This window comes from Bombus fervidus, chromosome 6, assembly GCF_041682495.2.
Source record: "Bombus fervidus isolate BK054 chromosome 6, iyBomFerv1, whole genome shotgun sequence".
Classification (NCBI taxonomy): Eukaryota; Metazoa; Arthropoda; class Insecta; order Hymenoptera; family Apidae; genus Bombus; species Bombus fervidus.
This window is the reverse complement of record NC_091522.1, coordinates 8,235,378-8,259,326: the sequence shown is the minus strand read 5'-3', so window position 1 is coordinate 8,259,326 and position 23,949 is coordinate 8,235,378. Positions and strand designations below refer to the sequence as shown.

At 36.5% G+C, this 23,949-nt stretch overlaps 1 protein-coding gene across 6 annotated transcripts in view; it reads left to right on the top strand.

The window, feature by feature from the left end:
• Plexa (plexin A) overlaps window positions 1-23,949 on the top strand; it is a 427,193-nt gene that overhangs the window by 319,318 nt on the left and 83,926 nt on the right. For all 6 annotated transcript variants that reach the window (XM_072004837.1, XM_072004835.1, XM_072004836.1 and 3 more), the window contains one exon: window positions 3,334-3,516. In XM_072004837.1, the coding sequence (XP_071860938.1) occupies window positions 3,334-3,516 (183 nt within the window). The remainder of the gene's footprint in view (window positions 1-3,333; window positions 3,517-23,949) is intronic.

Below are 23,949 nucleotides of genomic sequence, written 5' to 3'. Positions count from 1 at the left end.
ACAGATAGAACGTTATAGAATATGAGGAAATGTTACATGGCGAACTATTGTCTTTTACAACCGAAATAGAAGACAAAAGAACAATTTTCCGACAAGACAATGCTTCCATTCATACAACCGTCACTACAAAAAAGTGGTTCCAGTATTTCGGAATACAATTATTACTATAGCCAGCATTGACCCTCACCTGATCAAAAACCTGTAGGGAATTCTAGCTAAAAATGTTTACGATCAGAAGAAGCCACCTTTGGAAAATATTGTTGAACTTAAAAAAAGAATAAAATCTGCATGGATGAAAAACCTAGTATATACTGAATACAAAGGTAACAAAACTAACGTTGAGTTAATATTTTTTCACAGCCGAAAACACAATTTGAAGGAAGATTTCATTTTGTCTAGACTTAATAAGAAGAAAATTTTGATTATTGTATTATATTATAATATGATATTATATAAACGGTTTTATCAATTTTTGCTTTAATATTATGGAGAATCTAAAAATGGAGTTGAGTTCATATTTATTCACGACAATGTATCTATACATACGATAAAACAATAATATGTCTGTACATCGAGTAAAAAGTAAATAAAACAGTCATCCAGGAACAGCTCGTAAGTTATGAAGTTGAAAAAACTAATTTTTGGAATATTTTTATCTGCGCTTGTTTGTTTCTATGTTTGTACTCACATCACGTAAAAACTACTGAACGGGTTTGAACGGTTTTCTCTGTTATGAAGCTTAGTGTCCGGGAAAGAAAACAGGTTATGTTTCATCTCGATCCGTTTTGCAGAAGCTGATAAATACCATCTGAATTGCATGCGCTCTCATGTTTGGTAAAAGACAAACAACGATGGCTACCGTTCACGTCGTATTTTCTCTGAAATCGAATGTTTTTATAATTTGATATTTTATTATTATTTATTGTTCGTTATCTTTTACTACGAGGAATAACCAAACTGTTAATACAAAAGATACGCAGGTATTTCATTCATAAAAATTCATCTGCTCATAGATTGTTCCATATATATTAGTATGCCATAAAGTTTAGGTAACAGTTTAGGCTAATACGAGTGTCTGCTTTAATAATTGTTATATAATTAGATCTATCAGAAATAACCAAGCAGACATTTTTTTATTAGGAATTGTATCGTATTTATAAATTAATTCTCAATAAGACATTGCCTCGTCAATACAATGATGTATTTTATTGTCAGTACAATTGCGTACCAATACTTATGGCCATCGTAAATCAACAAGATGTGCATACCTTCCCAGCTATGAAACAGTACACGCGGGATTCACACGGTCGTCGCTGTGAACTTATCATCTGGCGATTTAATCATGCCGCCGCAAGGTCTCTACGTTTAGAGATAAGAGGGTGCAAGGTATGATAGGAAGAAGCTATTTATGCGTACGATGTCTCTATTGCTTAGGAACGCGGAATCTAATACGCGATTTCCGTGATTTGATTTGCGGTTTGGCCTTGGTTAATATGAGAGAGTTGATTAGGAGAATTGATAACCTTATGAGGTAAAATCAGATAATTGAAGTTTGAAAGATTGTAAGAGTAGGTTTATAGGGATATTATGATAGATTGGATTCTTTGAGATGAATATTTAGTAATAATATAGAAGAGGACATAGCATATCGATTTCAATGATCTTCATCTATCTTTCCCAAGTCAATGTCCTAAGTAATTTCACTTATACTAATAGCTGACGCTTGGCTTTAATTCTCAAAAGATTTTATTATATTTATTTTTCAATTTTTATGTTTAATTTTAATTTATTATATTTATTTTTTAATATAGATTTTATTATAATTATTTAGTTTATAGGGATATTATGATAGATTGGATTCTTTGAGATGAGTATTTAGTAATAATACAGAAGAGGACATACCATATCGATTTCAATGATCTTCACCTATGTTTCTGAAGTCAATGTCCTAAGTAATTTCACTTATACTAATAACTGAAACTTAGCTTTAATTCTCAAATAATATTATTTTTAATAATAGTATAATTAATGATGGTATTACAAGTATTTTTAATAGTGTTCATTTTTTAAACATTTTGGTAAATTTTGTTAGATTTGAATGAAATGATTACAACTTCTGTATATTCAATCTTATAGTATATTATTATTGCTATGAACTCTGAAGATAATTATATTAGAATTCAGACGAATAATAATGTATTTCATATATTACTATCTGATATAACTTAGAAGATCCTTAAGCTGTAAGATCAACGTTTTTTAAGAATAGCTTAAGATTAACGTAACGTATAAAAAAGTTCTTGATAGAAGCGTGACTTTTTTCCCAGTTTCGCGATTTTCCGTTCGCATATTCATTTACCTTGATACTTCTTGATTTAGACATTCATGAGTAGGAAAAGTTTGGATCTTAATTAAAACTTGGTAAACCCGGAGCTTCTTGCTGCTTTTTAATAGCCGTTGACATGTCAGAAACTTAGAAGACTGTCGATACTCAAACAAAACTTTGCAAAATCGATAACCGATGTCTCTAGAAGCTTATTTTTATCGTCCTCTACTGAAAACTTTAACGAAGGAAGAAGATGATATTTTTGACTGCACGAGTTTGTTAATCCGCGCGAATATAGATAAAATAAATTTTAAATATTCACAAATGACGGTGCATTTAGTCTGTAAATATAAAATAAGGAACGCACCTCATAACAAGCGCTATTAGTTACGTTGTTTGTCATGTAAACAGTGTACATTACAGCTAATTGCTTCACCTGTTACAATCTTCAGCGTATAATAATAAGCTGTAATTGTTATTAATATACTTGTTTCACGCTGAAAAGATTCACAGAGAGATACGCTGATTAATGTAACATAGCGTTTTGTTCCTGTTAAATATCTTTTGAAATCTCAAATCATTATTAATTGCTATTTTCATGTGCTTATATTTAAACATCTTTGAAGATCTCTTAATTTTCATATTCGCGTTCTTCGATCTTTCTCGGTTCCCAAATTTTTTAATTTTAAAAATCATCAAACTTTGAAATTTCTTATTTGTCGATATACTAAATTGTCAAATTTTTAAGCTATTTCATATTTTCGAATTTTATCGTTCAAATTTCCTAATTTGAAAATTCTCAAATCTTCTAATTCTACATTCAATTTCTAACGTCCCAAACGTCTTAATTTCTATATTTTCACACTCACACCTCTGAAACTCTCAAAACTAAAATCTTCAGAAATCAATATATAATAAAAAACATATATATGGCTCGTTCCAAATTTCTGTTCATGGAATCAACAAACTCCGAACTGACGACGATTTCGTTTTATCTCTGATTACAGAAACTGCAAACGATTGGCGAGGATTTCTGCGGTCTGGACGTGAACACACCTCTGGGAGGCGAAGATCCGATGGAGGGAACCCCTGTGCTCACTTTCGATACACATCTGACGGCGGTCGCTGCTACCTCGACCGGCGACTACACGGTCGTCTTCGTGGGCACTAGCGAGGGTCACCTGAAGAAGGTCAGTGCACGATACTCTTTATCTCGTCGATCGAAGAAGAGCAAGAGGCGCTCGAACGGTACCGGAGCTGTTTCATTAGGCCAACCTTGTACGTTCGTTATCTGCTCGCTGCATATTTTCCACAATCTAATTCTTCCATAATGACCCTCGACCGGCTCAGTATTTTTAACGCTCTTTGACCTTTCACCCTGGACAATGCGTCGATTCTTTATATTGAAGCCACTGCTCTCCGCGTCGTGTTCTATTTTTTCCCCTTGTACGCTTGATGTTTCTACCGCGAGTGGCTCGTTTTATAAGCCCTTTTTAATACAGAGAATCGTTATAATGATACGAATATAGAAACGTGAAATACGATGAAAAAAAAGGTAGTGAGTGATTAAGAATTTTTAAATGGCAAGCAATATTTTTATATTGAAAGTTCTATTTCTTGTTCCATAATTTAATGGGAAATAAGTTTATATTAATTTCTCAATTTGTGTACATCCTTGTCTTTTTTTTTTTCTTTTCATTTTTCTTTAAGTCTACTCGTATCTTCGGAGTAATATGTAAAAACTAAAAAATAGTACATACAAGATTAATTATCGTACGATTTATGGCACAATACATAAAAGTAATTCTATATTACGGAAAACGTATACGTTTATTTTATACATTTTCCTAACAAATAATTACACGAGAATATTTCTGTCTTGTATTTAACTATATTGCTCAATATTGAGAACGATTTAATCAACCTTCAGTAAAATTAGATAGAAACTGTGCGTTAAAACAGAAACATCACAAACAGTCGCAAAATCTGGTGACGTTCAAAAAATTTCATTTCATCCCGCAATATATGCCCTTCGTAGTAAAAAAGAATAATACGTTCCTCACTCAAAATTTTCACATACCCCGACCTACCATTTCTCTCACAAAAACTAATCAGAGTCAGAATGGAAGCAGCGAAGCAATAAAATCAGCGTTGTCCCGAGTTACGAGTGGTCGAACTCATTGGATTTCCATGCCGCCTCTTGCTCTCTTTCGGCGTAATAATTAATCCCGAATCGAACTGACGGCAGTGGCGCCAGCAAAAGTAATCACAATAGATATTAATGCGAACGACAGAATTGAGGTTACAGTGAAATCCGCTTTCTACCCGCGTTCCATTAGCCTGCAGGTTAGCCATTACGGAATATCGTTGCACGCGAAGCGTTAACGCTTAACGAACCTAATGGAGTCCCGTGGACCGGCTCGCGAACTTCAACAGCTCCGAAACTTCAGAATAGAAACTACACTAGCATATCCCGACCTAACTTACCTGATTGTTGCGCTTTCCTCGTTGCGTTTTCCTATTTTTATGAACGTAACGCAAGCCAGATGGAAATTCGTTTCATTTACTAAAAATTGTAATTAGACCGCGGATTTCTACGTAAATTCATATTTTTGAGGGTACAGTTAAAAGTGTGGAATTCCTACCTCGGTAGAAAATTGGTTTACCTGTCAAGTATCGTAGAAAACATTATACGTTGGATATTTTATATATTTTTTCACATGATACGCATCCCGTGCAATTTTGCACTTTCAAATTTATTATAGATGAAATCCGCAGTCTAATTAAAAGAACTATCCTATTTTGGATATTTTATACATTTTTGTATGTCATCGTGTACATTCTTTTTAATCGTAGAATTAAATACGATTAAACCGCGGATTCTTATGCATTTTTCTATCTCTATGAATATAAGTAATGGGATCTAAATCGAAATTTCATCCAATAAATATATATACTCTAATAAATAAATATTGTACTGTGGACATTTTACATATTTTTTGTCTGAAAATCTTTAAATTTTCCACAGTCTATTCGTGATTATTCGCACGATTATTCGACCAAGAGATCGTGAATCAAACGCGTGTAACGCGAGCCGTGTAATTGGCTCTTGGGTGATACACCCGAAAAAGAAAAAAGTACGTTGGAAAGAGGAAATTACGCGAGACGATAGCTGGAAAAATGATTCTGGAGTGTAGTTTGGATCGTTATCGCGGTGGATGCAGTTCCAGGAACGCGATATCTCGCGTTGGCCCTCTCGAATCTGTCGTGATTAATCACGATTATCCTGGCTAAATCCTCTCCGATTTCTTCCGGTTTCTCTAACTCGTTACGTTGCTCGCCGATGCTTTATTTTCAGAATTATGTTACACGATCTGGCTGGAAAACGTTGCAGCAGAAATGTGTAGCCACAGTCAAAAGCTTTTTGGGCATAAAGTATGAGAGCTTTAGTAGGTTTTACCCTTAGCGTATCAAGCTGGGATAATCAACGTTCTTTTCCAAGAGGGATCTTTAAGTTGCGCACGTTCCTCGAATTTGTATGTCTCGTTCTTGGACTCGTTTTAACTCGCAAGAGGAGTTTTAATGCGTTTGTTCCTTTGGCAGTGGTGTAGTTTTTTATCATTTATATTTCACAGTTATTACATATTTACACAAAAATTGTACATCTTGTAAATGTGTATGTTTATAGGAAAGATAATAAACCTGTTTGTTTTAGTCGTTGAAAGATAGCAGAGAAAATTTAATTAGTTTCTGTATTAAATTTAAGTTTAGTATACGATCGAAACTACAAACTACAACAAGGATTATTCCAATGATTATTCCATACTTTCCTTAAATTTAAAGAATTTCTTCGCAAGAGAGAAATACGGTTGTTCGAAAAAAGCTCAAACAATCAAGACATCTTTGGCAGAAGTTACATTTTTCCACTTTTAGCGATTCTCAGAAATCTTCATTAAAATTCCTGTTTCATGCATGTATTTGTTTAAAAATAAATTTCTTCGCTTATTTATTATATACTGTACATATCAAATACAGTGTCTTGGAGTCACTGAACAATTCCTGTCTCGGTACGCCTAAGGAAATTCTTATCTTTATCAATCGTTTCGTAATCATAGACTTGTCTCTTACTAAAGAAAAAGTTCAATCCTTACAAAGACATTATTTACACATCGTCAAACAAATCCTAATTGTAACCATTAATTCCTTATACTCTATACCATTAAATTACAATTTTTACTGGAAAAATAAATAAAGTTGTATATGCCCGGTAGGCAGATAGACAATTTAATAGGAATCTGTTTCAAAGTGATTTACAAAACGACGCGCAAAAACTCCTACGATCGATTACATCGGCAATATACGAGCTTTCAATATTTCTTTCCGATTCGACATGACGAACGAAGAGGAATTTAATTGTTTCAACTGTGTGTGCAAACAAGAGAGGCGCATCGCGCAACAACATCTCGTTGGACGATTGCAATAGGCGATTGCACCGAGAGTTACAGGCCAGTCGCTTAATGACGAGCGACTATGGTCACCCTTAGCGGCGTAAAGGTTAATCACGATCGCCGGGGCTAAATTCGCGCCGATTTGTTCCGCAATCTCGCGTCAGAACGTACGCTGTCCCGGCGTTAGATGATTCGAAACGGTGGGATGGAAAAGGAAACACGCTTGCAATGATCACAAGATTATGGATCTGCCTAGTGGCGTTACCTCTCTTGGTATCGTTCCAGCACGTTGTATTTCTAGGAAAATCGCGCTGCGGATTCCTTCCAATTAATCACAATTACCGGCCGAAGCCTTCTTCAATTTGTTCTGCAATCTCCTCGCGTTGAACGGTTGATGATCGAGCTCTATGAGTTTCTGTTGGAAGATTCGATGATAACCACGTTGGATTACGCGTGTTTGTCCGCTTGTTTCGTCGGCGATTTAGCTTCGAATAAAATCCTCGCCTGTTTCTGATTAATTAAAACTGTGACGACTGGCTGGTTTCGGTTAAATTATATTTGCAGAGAATTTCAGTAACATTGGATGTTTTAATTTTCGTATGGCAACTTGCGAAATGTTTCGCTTAATGTGTAAGGGCATGTTGAAATTTAGTGTTTCTTTCTAATCAATTAACGCTGTGATGGTTAATTTTGATTAGATTATATTTGCTGACAAGTTCAGTAACTTTGACTGTTTCATTTTCATATGGTAGGTTAGCAAACACTCAACCGAATATATGCCAGAGGATTTAAGAATTTAGCGTTAGTTTCTCATTAATTAACACTACGATTATCAATTTTGATTAGGTCATGTTTGCACAGAAGTTTCGTAACCTCGAATAACTCAGCTTCAACTTGCAGAACATTCTACTGAATGTATAAGGGGCTACAAAATTTCCTATTAGTATATACTGAAGTTTGAGCGAAGAACCGATACAGATTGTATGTATATAATGCGTTATATTATTATTTAATAATTACGCACACAGTACAACGCAGAAGTTCGATCCAGATTTTATCCAGAATGTCTGTAGAATATGACTCACCCTGTATATCTACGCTCGACTAGATCACGATCATTGAATCAATCATAAACCGGTGTCGCTATCGCTTCACGACTTTTGGCGGTTACGTTCATTAACGCGTCCAAAGAAAATGCAAAACCACGGCTGGAAAATCAAAGACGGCGCGCAAAGAAGAAAGAGCAAGAGAATTTATCCTGCAGAGGAGGCTTCAGGTCCCGGGGAAAATTTGCAAGTTAACGAAGTTTCGTGTGGCCTCCGTCGTTATTCATCGTGATTAATTAAAGTCGCCTCTGGGTGGTGGCCGCGGATCGTCGGTCTTCGATTATAATTATCTGTGTGCAAACGTGAAAGTCAAATAGCCTCGCGAATGAGCGCAAATACCGTCGTGTAAATTCGTTGAAAGGAACACTCGCGGCTCCGTTGAGAATGCGCCACGTTAGACGGGGGTAGCCTCTTCTGGTCGACCGTCCCGGTGATTCGAGGCTATTAAAAATTTATCCACGGCCACGGTGAAATGTCTGATGCCAGGGTTAACCGATGTCTGAGGCGAGTATTAAATTTCGAGAGAAGGCCACGAGAGAAAGCGAGAGAGAGGCTAAGGAAACGCAAGCGATTCGAGGGTGGAAACGCTTTTCGGCGTCTCGCTTTTGATCCCTGGCCGTTGCTCCGCCTCGCGCAATTAACTGCTAGCGGATTTGCCTCCCCTTTATGATAGCAAGGATATTCTGGAATTATTCCTTTGCTGTTTGAATAGCTGAGGACTTATTTTCTTGATTTCTTCATTTCCCTTTTTCTTCTTTTTTGCACGTAGGTGGTTAATATTTTAATTATCTACGAGAAGCTAATTCGCGTTCTATATGAAATAACGATATTACAATGTGAAAAACATATTTTCGCGTAATTTGGCTCCCAATCATGGAATCGTTGATAGTCTGTTGATTTTGCTTTCTCCTGTAATTAATTGTTACTACGCCGATCATAATAAAGCTCGGGTTTTCTCACTGCATTTTCATGAAATATCAAACGCAAATTGGTGTCAGTTATTAAATACACAGAACGCGTCGACAAGAAATGATTTTCGTATCGTTTAAGCGGGCAATTATGTTGCAATTCGATCGTCGGAGCGTGAAGACCCGTTCTCCTCCGATGCCAAGTAAAATTGCAATAAACATTCTAATTAGAACGCTCTTATACCCGCGATTAGCGAATACTATATTATACCATGCTATTATCGAAAGAAATAAGTTTGGCCTAATTAGACTAATTCAGCGTGTATTAAAGGGAAACTCGATATCAAGATGTCGCGTAATTTTCTTCTTCTTCTTCCTTTCCGTCCTTTTTTCTTTTTTTTTTTTTTTTTGTGTGTGTGTGTATCTCAACAGTGGTTGCTGCTTCTTAATATAAATTCCACGGGGACCGAAGGGAACTTTTTTAATTAGATTTTCATTCTCCACGGAAACTTTCCTACTTATTACTTTATCGCGCAACGACAGCATTTTACTCGAACGTTTCACCGTCGTTAATATAAATAACATCTCCTGTAACTTTGTAATTGATAAGACCATTCGAACAAGCAGATCCTCTAATTAATTCGAGCACGAAGAAAATGGTACAAGTTGAAAGACGACGATAAAGGCCCTACGAATGAAGAAAGACGAGAAAAGGATGACGGATATTTTGTACGCGTGGCCGTGATAAAATACCGAGAACAAAGAAGTAAAGTAAACGAGAAAAGAAAGAGCGGGAGGTAAAGACGGTTGAAAGAATAAAAAAAAAAAAAAAATGGTGCGGAACGACGAAGAAAATAATGCACGGAACAAAGCGAATAAGAAACAGGAAGGAAATGCGGGCTAAGAACAAATTGCTGAAAGAAGAAGGAAGTAAGCAACAAAGAAACAAATTAAGAAACAAAATTCCCTGTTGAAATTGGTGCACGTGAATATGAAGGCTAGTAAAATGAATTTATGACGACGTTAAGCTTTCTAATCTCTAAGGGAAAGGGGATCGTTAAAGATACTACAAGTTACTTGAAAACAGGCTGATTTAGTGTACACGTTAACATGAATGTAGAAAGTGATAAAAATGGTTAATCATCCAACACATATATTTATGTAAAATATTTTTATTGCTTTGTGACGTTCATAAAGAGTATAAGATGAAAAATAAAAGCGCAACGTCTGCGTCAAAGACATTACTCAGGTAATTAAATAGCAGTAAAGGTTTCACGAGATTTGAAAAAGTAATTGTTCTAGAATTTAGAGGCTCGCATAAAAAAAGACTCATTCGATCATAACTATTCTCCTATCACCATTGGTGATTGCAAAAAAAAGGTTGCAATCCTCGATTCATTAGTACATAAATTGTATATCTACATTGAGCCTATCACAACCACCAAACTACCTAACCAATCAGAGTGTGCGCAAAAATTCGTCGATGTGGCGAGTAATTCAGCTCTAACGTTGCCAAACCGCGTTCAATTAACGCGAATCCGTTCTGTTTCATCGCGAATGTATATTTCGTTTAAACGCGTCTCTTTCAACTCGCGAAATTCGTGTTTTCCATGGTGAGCAGCGATTCTCAGTTTCAACGTGTCGAGTTTATCGTTGGATTTACGAGCTCGATTTTTAAGTAATCTTAGAGAGATCGATTGTTCTTTTGTAAATTTAGAGGTGGATTCCCGCGAGGTGTGATTTTAACGTTGCTCTCGGTTGATTCTATTCGAGTACGCTCCGTGATAGCGACCGTTTAAAACGGATGTTTATTGTAACGGATGCCCGTTAGTATTATGGCACAACTGGTAGCCGCTTATCGACGGCGGCGAGAGTGGCGAACTGCTCCTCGATGAATATTTCAACGATATTTACAACGTAAATGATCAGGCGTAATTCGGTTCTCGGCCGAGTTTCGATTACCAGCATGATCCTGATAGTTCTCCTGTTACCGTGTAACGTTTCCTTAAAAGGAGACGCTTGGATAAGAGCGTTTTGAGCATACTTGCTGAGTATAATGGTTAACCCTTTCAGCGCTGAGACGTCTGATGACGCGCGTTTATTATATGTTACTTTGCTTATCCATTAGTAGATTGTGACTGTTTATGGAAATTTATGCCTTTATGAGCGTAAGTGAAGAGATAGAGTTTAGATAGAAATTTATTTAATCCATTGGAAATAAAATAAATAAAAATATAAAACTATATAGAATTATGTAAAAGTTACATCTACTTTGTATATTTTTGTGTACTATATGTATTTTGTATCTTTTTTGTATCTTGAAATTTTGCATAAATGCATGAAAGTCTGCAGTACAGTTATTAGGATGAAACACACGTTGGGTTGAATAATTTTGTAGTTTTGATAGAAAATGAATCAATCGTGCTTGTGCTTCAGATTACTAGAAAATTATACTGTGAAGATCTGTAATTTCTTCCTTTTTATTTACGTAATCTATCGCTAATAAAAATAGGAAATTATATTGTTACGCATGAAGGATTAGTAACTTTTCTAAATATACGATACATTATATTAATAGCAGAGAGAAGATAAATTTTTTAAAATTATTAGATAGTCCGAGGTATGTAAATTGGCACTTTTTAAGTGTATTATTACATTTAGGAAAAAACACGTATTTAAGAGCCGGAATTGTAGAAACAGAGCTTCCAATGGTAGAATACTTTATTGCGAAATTACATGAACGAAATTCTGGTCGGCTATAAACATAGGTTCACTGTCTTCTTGATCGTGTTACGGGACAAACACGTGACGAAGTTACATTATCTTTCGACGCGGTATCGTCTATCTCGTTATAGTTTCCTAACCCGTTGAAGCCTCGTCGCGAACTAGCGCATCGATATCGTAACCCATATCGATATTGCTCTTCCTGATTGTATCGTCGCCTTCGATGCAACCCAGTCGTGGACACTTCGACGAATATAGATTTCCCAGTTCGTCCTTCGAGAAACATTGAACGCGCACTGTACAGTTAATTTACATGACAAACACAGCTGATAGCGTTGTCAGTATCCGCCTTAATTTAAATATACCCAGTCCCTTGTTTCAGTATCTATAGAATGGGAATTGCTGATTTTCTTATCTAAAGATTTTTCTTACATCTTCTCTTGCTACAATGAACTCTGCGTGATCCTTATAAATTTGAAAATTTTAATTACAATGCATATTCAAGCGTAATATATGAATTTTGATAAAACTTCACGGATTCAAATATAATCAAAAATATTAATAAAATATTAATATTTCTTTTTATCATCCATCTTTAGACTACTTTTAGTTGCGAAAATTTGGAATCGAACAGATCTATTTTTTGAAACATTAGATCATTCCATAAATAATGCGATCCAAATCCAAGTAGATTTTCGTATGACTAGATAGAAATAAGAATTATTTGTTGGCAATTGATGAATTCTTCAGCACATTCTTCTTTTATAATTCTTTATCTTTCTATATCAAGTTTCCTGCTCCAACTTCATAAAATTTCAACAGTAACAGTTTCCATTGTTCTCGACTTAACTCTCACAAAAGCCACGTTATTTGTGAGATAACTCCATACCTTGAAAGCTAGTAAATCTCTAAAGCCTGGGGAAGCTTCTCTATTTTCTTCGAACTTAAGCAATTTGTGACAATAGACAAAAAAAAAAAAAAAAAAAAAGAAACACGATAGAGTTGAAAATGATCGAAATAATGCAGCAAAATTAAACCATTCACTAGAATGAAATCCATCTTGTCCGACTTTCAAGTCTAATCAAGCTCTCCATTCTCTACGAGTCATTTAAAATTCTTCCAGCCATTTACCAAAGTATCGTCTAAACCACGCAACATGTCCACGAAGATACGTTCGTCCGATCGGAGTTAACTTAATTCAATATTTCCCGGCTACCTTTCAGCAGGCTTTAACTACCAGTTGATTTACTCGCGGAGCGCCATGGACCAAAACGACGCTCGAGTAGCGACCGGTTCTCGCGGCCGGATCGCACGACAATCAAAGAAATAAACGGAAGGGGCTTTGCGGCCGAACGTTGCCCACGGACGTTTAAATACCTCCAGGATAACCTTTCGCCGCGACCTCGGGTCTAAGCTACGGCCGCGTACGCGTGCAACGGGCTCGATCATTAATTAATACCTTCCGGGACGAGGCGAGTCATGAATCAACGCGGTTCAGACGGCATGGCGAACCATTCGGCGGCGTCTTCTCTTTGGCTGTTTCTCGACTTTTCTCTACTTTTCGATCGGCGATGATAAACAATCCATCGCGGTACGCTTATCAATCAGCCGGAGGCGTTATCCTGGTCAGTTAATGCGCTGGATTGAGTCGAAGAATGGACGACCTTGAAATTAAGGGTGAAGAGCGAGGTGACGGAGATAATTTTCTTGAGAAGTCAATGTCAGATATGAATGGACAGAGATGTAAGGCACTGTTCGTTGATTAGGATTCTGACTTTTTGCATTTGCAATACTTCTTTGCTTTTATTTATTCGCTTGAAGAAGGGGAATTCTGCTCGTGTGATTTATTAATAAAGAAACGAACGAATTTTTCGTCAAAGTATTTGATCCTCGAAGAGCGTGGGAATTTAGTATTTCGAGTGAGTCGTCTTTTAATTGGATATTACTATAATCAGGAAACTAATAGTTAACGGAGATAGATCCAAATTGGGTTGATTTTAATCGTTGCAAGTGTAAGCTTATTATAATGATATTCGCTTAAACGACGCGTTAAGAATTCGTAGATAAAGATCGTAGTATGTAAGAAATGGAGAATTCGAACAAATTGACAAATCAACGAGTTAACATTTTTTCATCGCGATAGAAAGTCTTCTACTCTCCTACTCTTCTTCTAAAAATCTTAATATCTAAACAACGTCCTGTATCATAAGTTTATCATGTTTCATATAATACGTGATAGTCCATTTAATCTGACATATAAGTTAAAATTTCTAGTTCTAAATACAAAAATACCAATTCATAGAAGCCCAAACATTGGCAAATCTATGCATGCAGAATGAAACGAAAAATTCAAGTAATAACATCTAAAGAAACAAAGCAGGAAGAGATACAGTATCGGGGAGAAACATTGAGAGGGCGGCAGAGAGTTTAGTTAGTTGCTATAATCCTATTGAATTAAGGATGCACAAGGCAGTTTCCGTCGTACGTCTATCGCGATCACCTAATTGCCGGCGCGTCTTCCGTCGATCTCTTAATTAATGCGCGTCTTATAGTCGATCCCCGGGCGGTTTGCGGCGCTCAACAAAGAGCAAATCGGTCGATCGATCTATCGATTCTCCGGGCGGCAAACCGCGGACCTTCGTTAACGGGGATAATTAAGCGGCACGCTGTGTGTACGCACGTGCGTTTCGATATCGAACAATGCGAGATTCCGCGACCGGATTGAACCGCCCTCTGCAGACGGGATTCACGCGAGAAAGAGGAAAGATATAGGAACAAACGTACGAAGAGAGAGAGAGATAGAGAGAGAGAAATTCGACGAGCCGTGGTTGATACGCGGCACAAAGGCAGCCGGGAATGGGCTTCGTGTTTCCGGAAATGGAAACAGGGGGACGCCTGTAACTCCTGCCTCCCCTTTCACCCTGTTTGAGAAGGGACTGATAAATTTGGACGAAAAAGAGACGGAAACTAACGGTGAATGTGATGGTTCACGGTGTCTTGTGTTGATATATTCGTTTTGGGGATGAAAGTGGCAAGAAGAAAGGTGAATATGGAAATTTGTTGGGGAAATTATTATTATAGGGGATGATTAATTAGGTGGAAATTTCTGCCGCCTGACAAAACCACGCTGAAATGGAAATAATTCGAATAAAAAATTAAATTACTCGATGGGGATTGTATCGTATGTTTTCGTGTGCAGCAGCGTTTCGAGAATTAGCTTCGAGAATGTCTTGTATTCGTTTAAAATGACGCGCATTAAGCGGATTAAACAGAGAATCGTTCAAACAATGATTAATTAATAGCCATATTTTGCTGAGAAAACAATTTATATAAAAGAGGTACAATTGTGATAGGATGTTGCAACTTTATAACGAGAAGAGATGTTATGATAAAAATTTAAGAATAAAACGTTAAATTATGGAAAGGATGAAAAAAGATATCCTGATGAATCTAAGAATAAAGATTAGGTGATGGTAAAACACTTCGTTTATGCATCTGCTTATTTCTAATAAAATAAGAAACTATAATTATCTTTGTGAGTAATAGTGATCGAATAGTAATCGAAAGGATCAAGGAAGATTAATATTCCGATCGGTAAATTCACAGATATTTCGGTGAAGGGGCACGAAGTCAAGCGAGATGAAATATTCGGCACGTTTCTCTTTGTTTCTCTTATTACCATAAACTTATATAGAATCAAAGCTGAAAGTTCACTTGAAAATCCCGCGGAGTCTCTCGACTTCCGTGCGGCGGAAAAGTGTTTGTTTTCGCGGTTGGTTCGTGCTCGAACTTTTTCCTGTCGGCGTAGGAGGAATGGCAAAGGGAGAAACTGGCGTCGCGGCAAAGTTGAACGCCGACCCTTATGAATTTTATGGAAATAAAGATTCTATTCTTAACGAGGTCCGCTGGAAGTCGAGCGTGCGCGACTGAATATTTCATCGTTCCGCGTGACTGTATAAAAGTTCACGAGATGGAATGTACCTACTCCCAAAGATTGAAGCAAGCTGAACAAATAAAACGGTAGAGGAATCTCTCTATTGCGTATGAAACAAAGAAAATGCCGAGTCAAACTGTAAACTTTAACCCTTCGTGTTTTACCTTTGGTATACCCATCATACTGATTTACGCTTGTTAACTTCAGCGATACCTTATAGGTTGTCTAGATTTCACGTCTGTCAATATATTCAAGCGGAACGAACGTCGCTCATGAATAGGTTATCAGTTATATTTATAAATTAATTTTACTGGTTTTTTATTCTAAAATCAATTTTATTAATTCTTTATTTCAGAGTTGATTTTATTAATTCTTTTCGTGCGTAGGATATATTTATATAGACTTAAAAATGATCAATTTGTAATGCCTTATTCACATGTACAGCTAAATGAAAATGTTAAGACAATTGTTATATTTACTTCAAATTGGAAATATTTATATATATATGTTTGTTTAAAGATGTTATTGTACATTTTAAATCATTATCTTCTATAAATTTAAAATTCTAATCGGTTATTTGAAGAGCTCATAACAAAAGGGACTATCGTCCATTCTTATCTGTTTGTAAAAACGAAATAATATTCCAATATCTTTAATCTCTGTCCAGGATACTTCAATCTTTTTCAAACAAAATATTCATCATATAACACAAGCGCTATAAGCGTATTTATAATGATATCACAGAAGAATTCTATTCGACTAAATGAAGTTCTAGAATCTTATACATTTTTATATCCGCAAAATGTTGTATATATTTCTTCCACATTTACCAAAACCGTCACTAATTACACCAAAGTATCCGAAACACGCGCCCTTTTCTTTCCCCTACATTTGTATTTGATATTTTCGTGACATGCTTCACGACGTGAGAATAAAGTAAAATTCGTGTTTCGTTAAAATATCCACGAGATAGAAATGATGCAGGGCGGTAACGGTGAATTAATCCGTCCAGCGTTAGGCCGAAAATCGACAGGAATGGCGCGTGTGCACATCGTGGATTAATTCATACGTCCATCATACGAGGGGCGATGCACAGGGATTACGATTAATAATCACGACGGAGCTGATCTCGTGTCGATCGCTATTAATAATTGTTTGGCCGATGATCGATCCACGGAAAAGAAGGAGCGCGTTTCGAGGGAACGATGTTCGATCAATCCGATTGCTCTTCAATTAGGACGATACATCGAATACTGATAAACGTTTTGGGGCTTGATACATCATGCCCAACGACGATAATAATAACGAGCGCGTTATATAACGGTCATCGTATTATCGGCGTCGCAAAAATGAGAGAAGATCGCGTCGCGCTATTAGCAACGCATCGATAGTGGGACTAATCCCAATGGTAACAGTAATAATCCAATGAAATTGATTATCGAATACCGATGTCCGACTGAATGTATGTGTGTGTGCGTGTGTAAGAGAGAGAGAGAGAGAGAGAGAAAGAGGAAGAGAGAGCATTACTGTGAGCGCTTTGTTGCTATTAATGCAAGGCTTTCGCTAAACTGGCATAGAGAGAATATGTATGTATTAACGGGTTATTATAGTTACCGGTTAAAATGATTATAGAAAATTGATGATTAATTTGCGGTCGATGGTTCGTTTCGATATTAGGATTCCCAGGGATTATTGGTTTGCCGGATTTAATAGGCTTTCTAACGGAATAGTCTTTTTGCTTCAGTTTCTAGTAATATAAAAGAAGTAATAGAACTGTCTGGCTGTTTATGTCAAGGTAATAAGTCGATTACTGTACACCTCGGAAACCTTTCAGAGTAATCTCTAAAGTTCCTCTCTCTCTCTCTTTTCTCTTTCGGTATTGCTTTATGTTACAGTTCTGGTTCCAACATTGTTTCAGAAAAAAATTTACTTTCGTATTAATAAAATTTAAAATTGTAATATTGTAGTATTAGCGTTTCTGTACATTAATATTGAGTATATTCTATGAAAAGTGGATGTCGTGGCATTGATGCATATGAACTCGTTAAAAAATCGAAGAATGATTTGTTGAGAGATTAAGATGGTAGATACTTATTGCCTATTGGATGAATTATTGGTTCTTAGTTAGATATCTATAGTTTTATCCGTTAAACTACTTTTGCTTAAATCAAATTTCCAATCACCAGACTTTCCATTGACAAAACTATATTCCGAGGAGATAAATCTGAGAATTTATTTTTCATAAACGTTATTCCTTACTGTTCGAATTCACGTCATTGTTTAATTAATTTTCTTCTTTGCGTCTCAGTAAAGGACGCAACTAACGAAAGATGGTAGCGGATTTCCTAGAATCGTAATTTTTTCGTAGAGGGATATTTACTATGCAATCTTCCGACCTAGTTTCAGGCTAATATTTGAAGTACGTTGAGTCCAGCTCGGTGTATTTAAATGTTCAACAGAAACGGAATACGACCGAGGGGAAACTATCCCGATCGAATATGCCTAGTCATCGATTCCATCCCCCCCTCTCTCTTTCTCTCTCTGAACCCATAGGAAGGATTAAAAAAGATTACAGGGCGACGCTTTATATTAAAACGAAGCAAAGTAGAATCGAAGAATGAAGAATTGAATGCAACGTCACTGTCCAATCCCTGGATTTCGCTACCCCACAATGTCCTCTTTGGTTTCCATTGGGCGCACCGATTTTCTTACTTCTTCTTGTCGTGAGTTTCTAGGTCTTCACCGTTTCGCTTTCAGCTGAAAAGCTTCATTGTTCCTTCGAGTAACCTCTTTCATTCATACTTAGCCGCGTGGTCACCGCCTCGATCGATACCAATTCCATCAGCGTCGCGTAATCGTACGCTAAGAACATTCTAATCCTCGTTAATTAATTGCGAGCACAGCTGGTAAACGTTTCGACGAACGATTATCGCGATAGAATCACAACCGTGAGTTTAGCTTGAATCGAATTTAATAGATAGATTTAATTCCATTTTATGGTCGAAATTCAATATTGAATTTTACTTAATCCTTTCATAAACAGTAGAAATGATCTTTCATTAAACTTTATGTTTTATTATCATTCGATTAAAGTCACGTGTACGCATAGCGTGAAAATATATTTCTATTTTTGAAACGGGTTACCACATATTCGAATAATCATGGAAGGTGAAACACCAATTTATTGACTATTCATTTAACAAAATATGTCTAATCGTGCAATAGGAACTGTAATATTTACCAGTGGTATTTATAAGAAAATTTTGATTGCAAAAAAGAAGAGGATAAAGATTAGTAGGTTATAAAATTACTAAATTGCCAATTTTTTGCACATAATAATTTCTTCACGTAGAAATCTTCTACTTCTTTTACCCGTCGTTCCATTTTTGTTTAGGACTTTGTATCGCACAAGTATGATACTTGTATCGCATTTACATTTGCAAGGACCTGCACCGTAACTCACGTTGGCGTATTTTTATTAATTTCTAATTGCGTTATTACAGAAATATGCGATACACGCAACTTCTTTTCTCTTCAAGCTCACATTTCCTCATCTCTGCATATCTTACGGACAAAGGAAAAAGACAGTTATCGTACGAACTCGAGCGTGGAATAGATCGGAATACATTTAAATCGATTACAAAACTATGTTCTAACGTTCTAAATCCACGTCTGCGTATTCCAAACAATATCAGTAAAACGAGTGTCATAAACATAAGTACTCCTATAAAATTCCACGAGTATTATCACCGTAATTCTAACCATCAGTGTTCATTAAATACTATACCAGTAGGAACTATGCAAGAGTATCTTGGTAAACGAACCGATAAGTGGAAATACCTCTGAGTGAATCGTACTTGTCACCTCAGCGAAAGCACTCGATTAATTTCATTAGAGCGAAATACCATCGCCAGCGGGGTAACAGTTAACCCGTCAACACGGTATCATCACTGTCAATGCGGAACCGTTGAATAGTAAGCGAGCATACTCTCTCTCTAAAGGCCGAGGCTACGTGCCGTGGGAAAGTCCATAGAAGCCCGGCATACTATGCCTTCGAAGTTAACTTGCGCCGCGAGCTCCAGGATGCTGCCGCAAAGAAAAACGGTATCTGTGTGTACGCCAGAGTATCATCGTCGCTGTTCTAAATTATTCGTGGCTTTGGTACATTGGAATAGCCTCGTTTGTAAAGCATATTATTCCAAAGAATTTCGATTCCTTTGCATGAAATATTAAAGGGATTACCGCGAGGATTCTTTTCAAAGTTGACTTTTAATTTGCTTTAATAGACGCGTAGGTTTAAAGAGGATAGTAGAAATTCTGATATAATTATTCTAAACGGTTTGAACTCTTTTTACATGGAATATTGGGTTAGGATTACTGCAAAATCTCTTTGGTAGTCATTTTAATTCAATAGGCGTACATTTTGTAAATTTATAGGAAGTAATTGACATTGAAAGATAATTATGCGAAAGAATTTTGATCGTTTGCATGGAATATTAAATGGATTACTGGAAAGAGTTCTTGGAAATCAAATTAATATGTATTTTAGCAGCACAAATTGTCGAGAAGAGTAGAAATTGAGATACGATTATTCCAAAGAATTCCGATCCTTTAAAGGGAATATTAAAGTTTCATTTTAGTCTGAGTTGGCCTGATTTTTATGTTACTTTAATAGTGGGTACATCTTGTAAATTAAAAGACTAAGATACGATTATTCCAAAGAATTTTGATTCTTTCTATAAAGTACCGAAAGAATCTTTGGACAAATTTTGCATTTTGCCAAAGTACATCACCTTGTAGCTGTAAAAAGAATACTACCTTTTTTACTGGATTAAATACTACCCGTTAAATAATTAATAAATAACCTTTATAACCAAAAGCTCTCATACTCGGTAGCTATAATTTCCTATATCCACAACATGTAAGCAACGTCAAACTCTGAGAGTCCTAAAACCATCGTCGAACTCACAACTCTGAAGGAAACTAGACGTTAATCGTAGACGTTAATCGGATCGCGCGAGGAGATTTTCAATTTCCCCGGTGTCCCGGTGAGAGAAACGACCCATGAAGAGGGATCAGCGTACGTTGAAGGGCTGATTATGACGCGTTCTAAGGGCACGTGCGTAAGGACCTTGAGGATAGAGAGAACACGCACGCGAACACGCTGCTTGCACCCTAATGGCTTAAGCTACCGAGATACCCAGTTAATTAATTGGTATTAACGTGGTGACGCGATGGAAACAAGGGGTGGAATGGGCTAGAAGTGCTCGGTGGCCAGTTTATCCGGAATTTCGGGCGAAGCTCGATCGATTTCATGAGGGAAAAAAGAACCGACACGAATTTGCATGTTAACGAGACAACGAGTGAGGATGAGGCAGTTAAATGAAGATGGATTTATGGGGAGATGGATTGGCGATCGAATCGTCGCGTATAATCACCCTTCCTAGGAGAGGGAACGCAGCCAAGCAGGTTAAATATGAAATTATGGATACAGCGAAGCACACGAGCATCGGATAGAATTAATTAAATCAGTGATTTTGGAATTCATGAAAGAACAGGAAATGAATTTATTCGGTTGGTTAAGCGACGACTGGTTTTTTGGCGCGTACTAACGGCTATGGTAGCCTGTCACGCGTGTATCCGAGATCTGAAATCGATACGGATGGTAGTACGGTATGTGAGGATGGTACTGCTGTATGTAGTTATGGGCTTATTAAGGAGTAATAGAGTCGGCTGCCAAGGTACCGGTGGAATGCCTCACCGTGCTGGACATTCCACTCAAGCTATTTGATATTTTACTTAGAACAGAGACACAATCGTGAAATATCTCTTAATATCGTCTATCGATGTATAATTGTGATATATATCGTAATATGAGATTTTATTTATTATTTATTTATTATGCATTAAACAGGAAAGGATGGTTATTTAACACGAATTAAATACAATAATGTGCTATAACCAAGGCAACTAAATAGTTAATTTACAACCCTCGTCACCACGGTTCTAACGCTCTCTCACGCGGACCACACTCTCTGACAACGCTAACAATAACTCACACTAACTGTTAATTCGTCTTTCTCCTTTAACATCCCTTTGCCTTTTCTCATAGCCCTACCACGCACATGTTCCGCAACCGTTCGTGGCCAGGGTCATATAGACCTTTTTCCGCGTAACTATTCGATTGAAGTACCGACGATACATTGAGGGGCTTGTCGGCACTTAGGCCTTCTTGCGACATTGTTTATGGTTCACCCGATATCTCTTAGGCCTTTCGTTCATGATATTACAGTAATATTTTGTATAGTATGGTTTTTCCTTTACAGCAATAATTTCCGCAACTTTTTAATCATTACGGAGCATAATTTATTTAACAAGTATAATAAATAACGGCGGTAATAATAAATGCGCTATTCGATGCCTATACAATTTTTATGAGAAATTACAAATCGGTAAGTTTGATTATTGTTAGATTTTTCTAGTATTATCCATTGCTCGTCAACGACGTCATTTCCTATTTATTGTTCGTATGTGCCCGATTTTTACGAGTCTTAAGCTTTTGTACTACCAACTACATATTAACAAATTATTTAACGTGGAGAGTGTTCGTATTGTGATTAGTCAATGATTATTAGCGATTGTTGTCTTTGAAACCATTGTCGGTGATTAGATAACTATTATAAACATTTCTTGAAGTTCAACGACTTCCACAGATATGTAGTATGCTTTCTGCACAGTTATGGGAAATTATGTGCGATTCCACAAGCTTCCCTTCGACAATGCCTTCCTTGGGTACATTTTACCGTGATGGAATTGAGACTTAGAAAAATTTCCACATTCGGGGACGCAATCATACCCCGGGGAATTCTTAAGAAAGCTGGAACAGCGAAGGATGGGAGGGAAGGGCGGAATTTCATCAATAAAAAAGCAACAAAAGGACACTAAAAAGAAAGAGATTCCGGGAATAAAAAGAGGGTCGTAGCGACACCAAAAAGGGGCCCCAGTGTTAAAAAGGAAGCAACGCGAAGAAGAAGATTTCAAGTATGCAAATAATCAGACATCAAGAAAGAGATTCTAATAATAAAATTCCAAGGATTCACTTCTGCATGAGAGATAAAAATTCTGATAGTGAAAGAAGTAGCCAAGAAAAGATTACAAAAATACAGATACGTAGCTAGTGTAAAGACGTCAAGAGAGAAATTTCAACAATAAGAAGGTAAACAAAAGGACACCAAGGGAAAGTTCTAGCAGCGTAAATGCAACATAAAGACACTAGGAAAAAATTGTGACAGTAAAAGAGCAGCATAAAGACATCAAAAAATAAAATTGTCGCAATAAAAGATAGGGCGTAGGAATTCCAGAACAGAAATACCGCCTATAAAAAAAAAAAAAAATACGGACACTGGAAAAAATCCAGCAATAAAGAAACAGTACAAAAAGGCAAGAAGAAATAAAATAACCATAAAAGAAGAACAAATGATGTAAAAAAACACGAAGAAAAGTGAAGTTTCTACAAATAGAAATCTATGGAATAGATCATAAAATATTGTCGATTCAAATTTCTCGATTTAGATGTCTTCAGTTTTCTGGAACATCCTACAATTTCGGAGCAGCTTTTAGAAATCTGAGAACGACAGTTTTGGACAGAGTTAAGTTGAACTACAAAGTTACTCATGTGAAAACATGCGAAACGATGTATGCGAATTGCACGCAACCCTTAGTGTATACTGTTGAAAATTGTGGATCTTTGAAGCCGAAATAATGTTATAGGAACACTTAATTAATATTGAGGATTAATATTAAAACAATAACATATTTATTTCATGGACGATTCTTCATATATTCATCGATACATACTTGTACGCGTCTCAGCACTTTCTTCCATACCCGACTCTTAACCGACTGCCAATCGTCCATTGTCCTAACTAAGGCCTGGACGCCCTCTACGCTTACACACACATTCACATGTACAGTGTAACTGTATCATCTTTCTAACATATACATAATCGGCCTGCTGAATGCGCCTGACTGTCTCTGCTCATATCGTATGTGAAAATATGGTATTGCATGAAGCTTCGACGTTTTTATGAAATACAGTTTTCCCGTTGAACGTAAATTACTTTTAATAGGAATTTATTTGAGGGTTGGTTTTTATTTTTACATTTCCAGTTGATGATGAAACGGTGGAATAGAAGCGTCGGACGTTCGTTTTTAATCTATTTGAAATAGTCAAAAGGATTGAAAATTTCAAACAGTTATAAATATTCTTTACATATTACGATATTGGAATTAACAAATCTTCTTAACTTTTGCACGGATTAAAATTACAGCCATCGGCCTGTAATATGGTCCAGAATATTCTAGAATTTAGATAAGTATAGTTTAGCACGTATAGATGGTTATACCTGTTGACTATAAATATTATACATGTTGATCATTTACTTTCATCTTTTCTCTCAAGCTTTGAAAACTGCAACAAATAATCATCTTACGATAAATACCG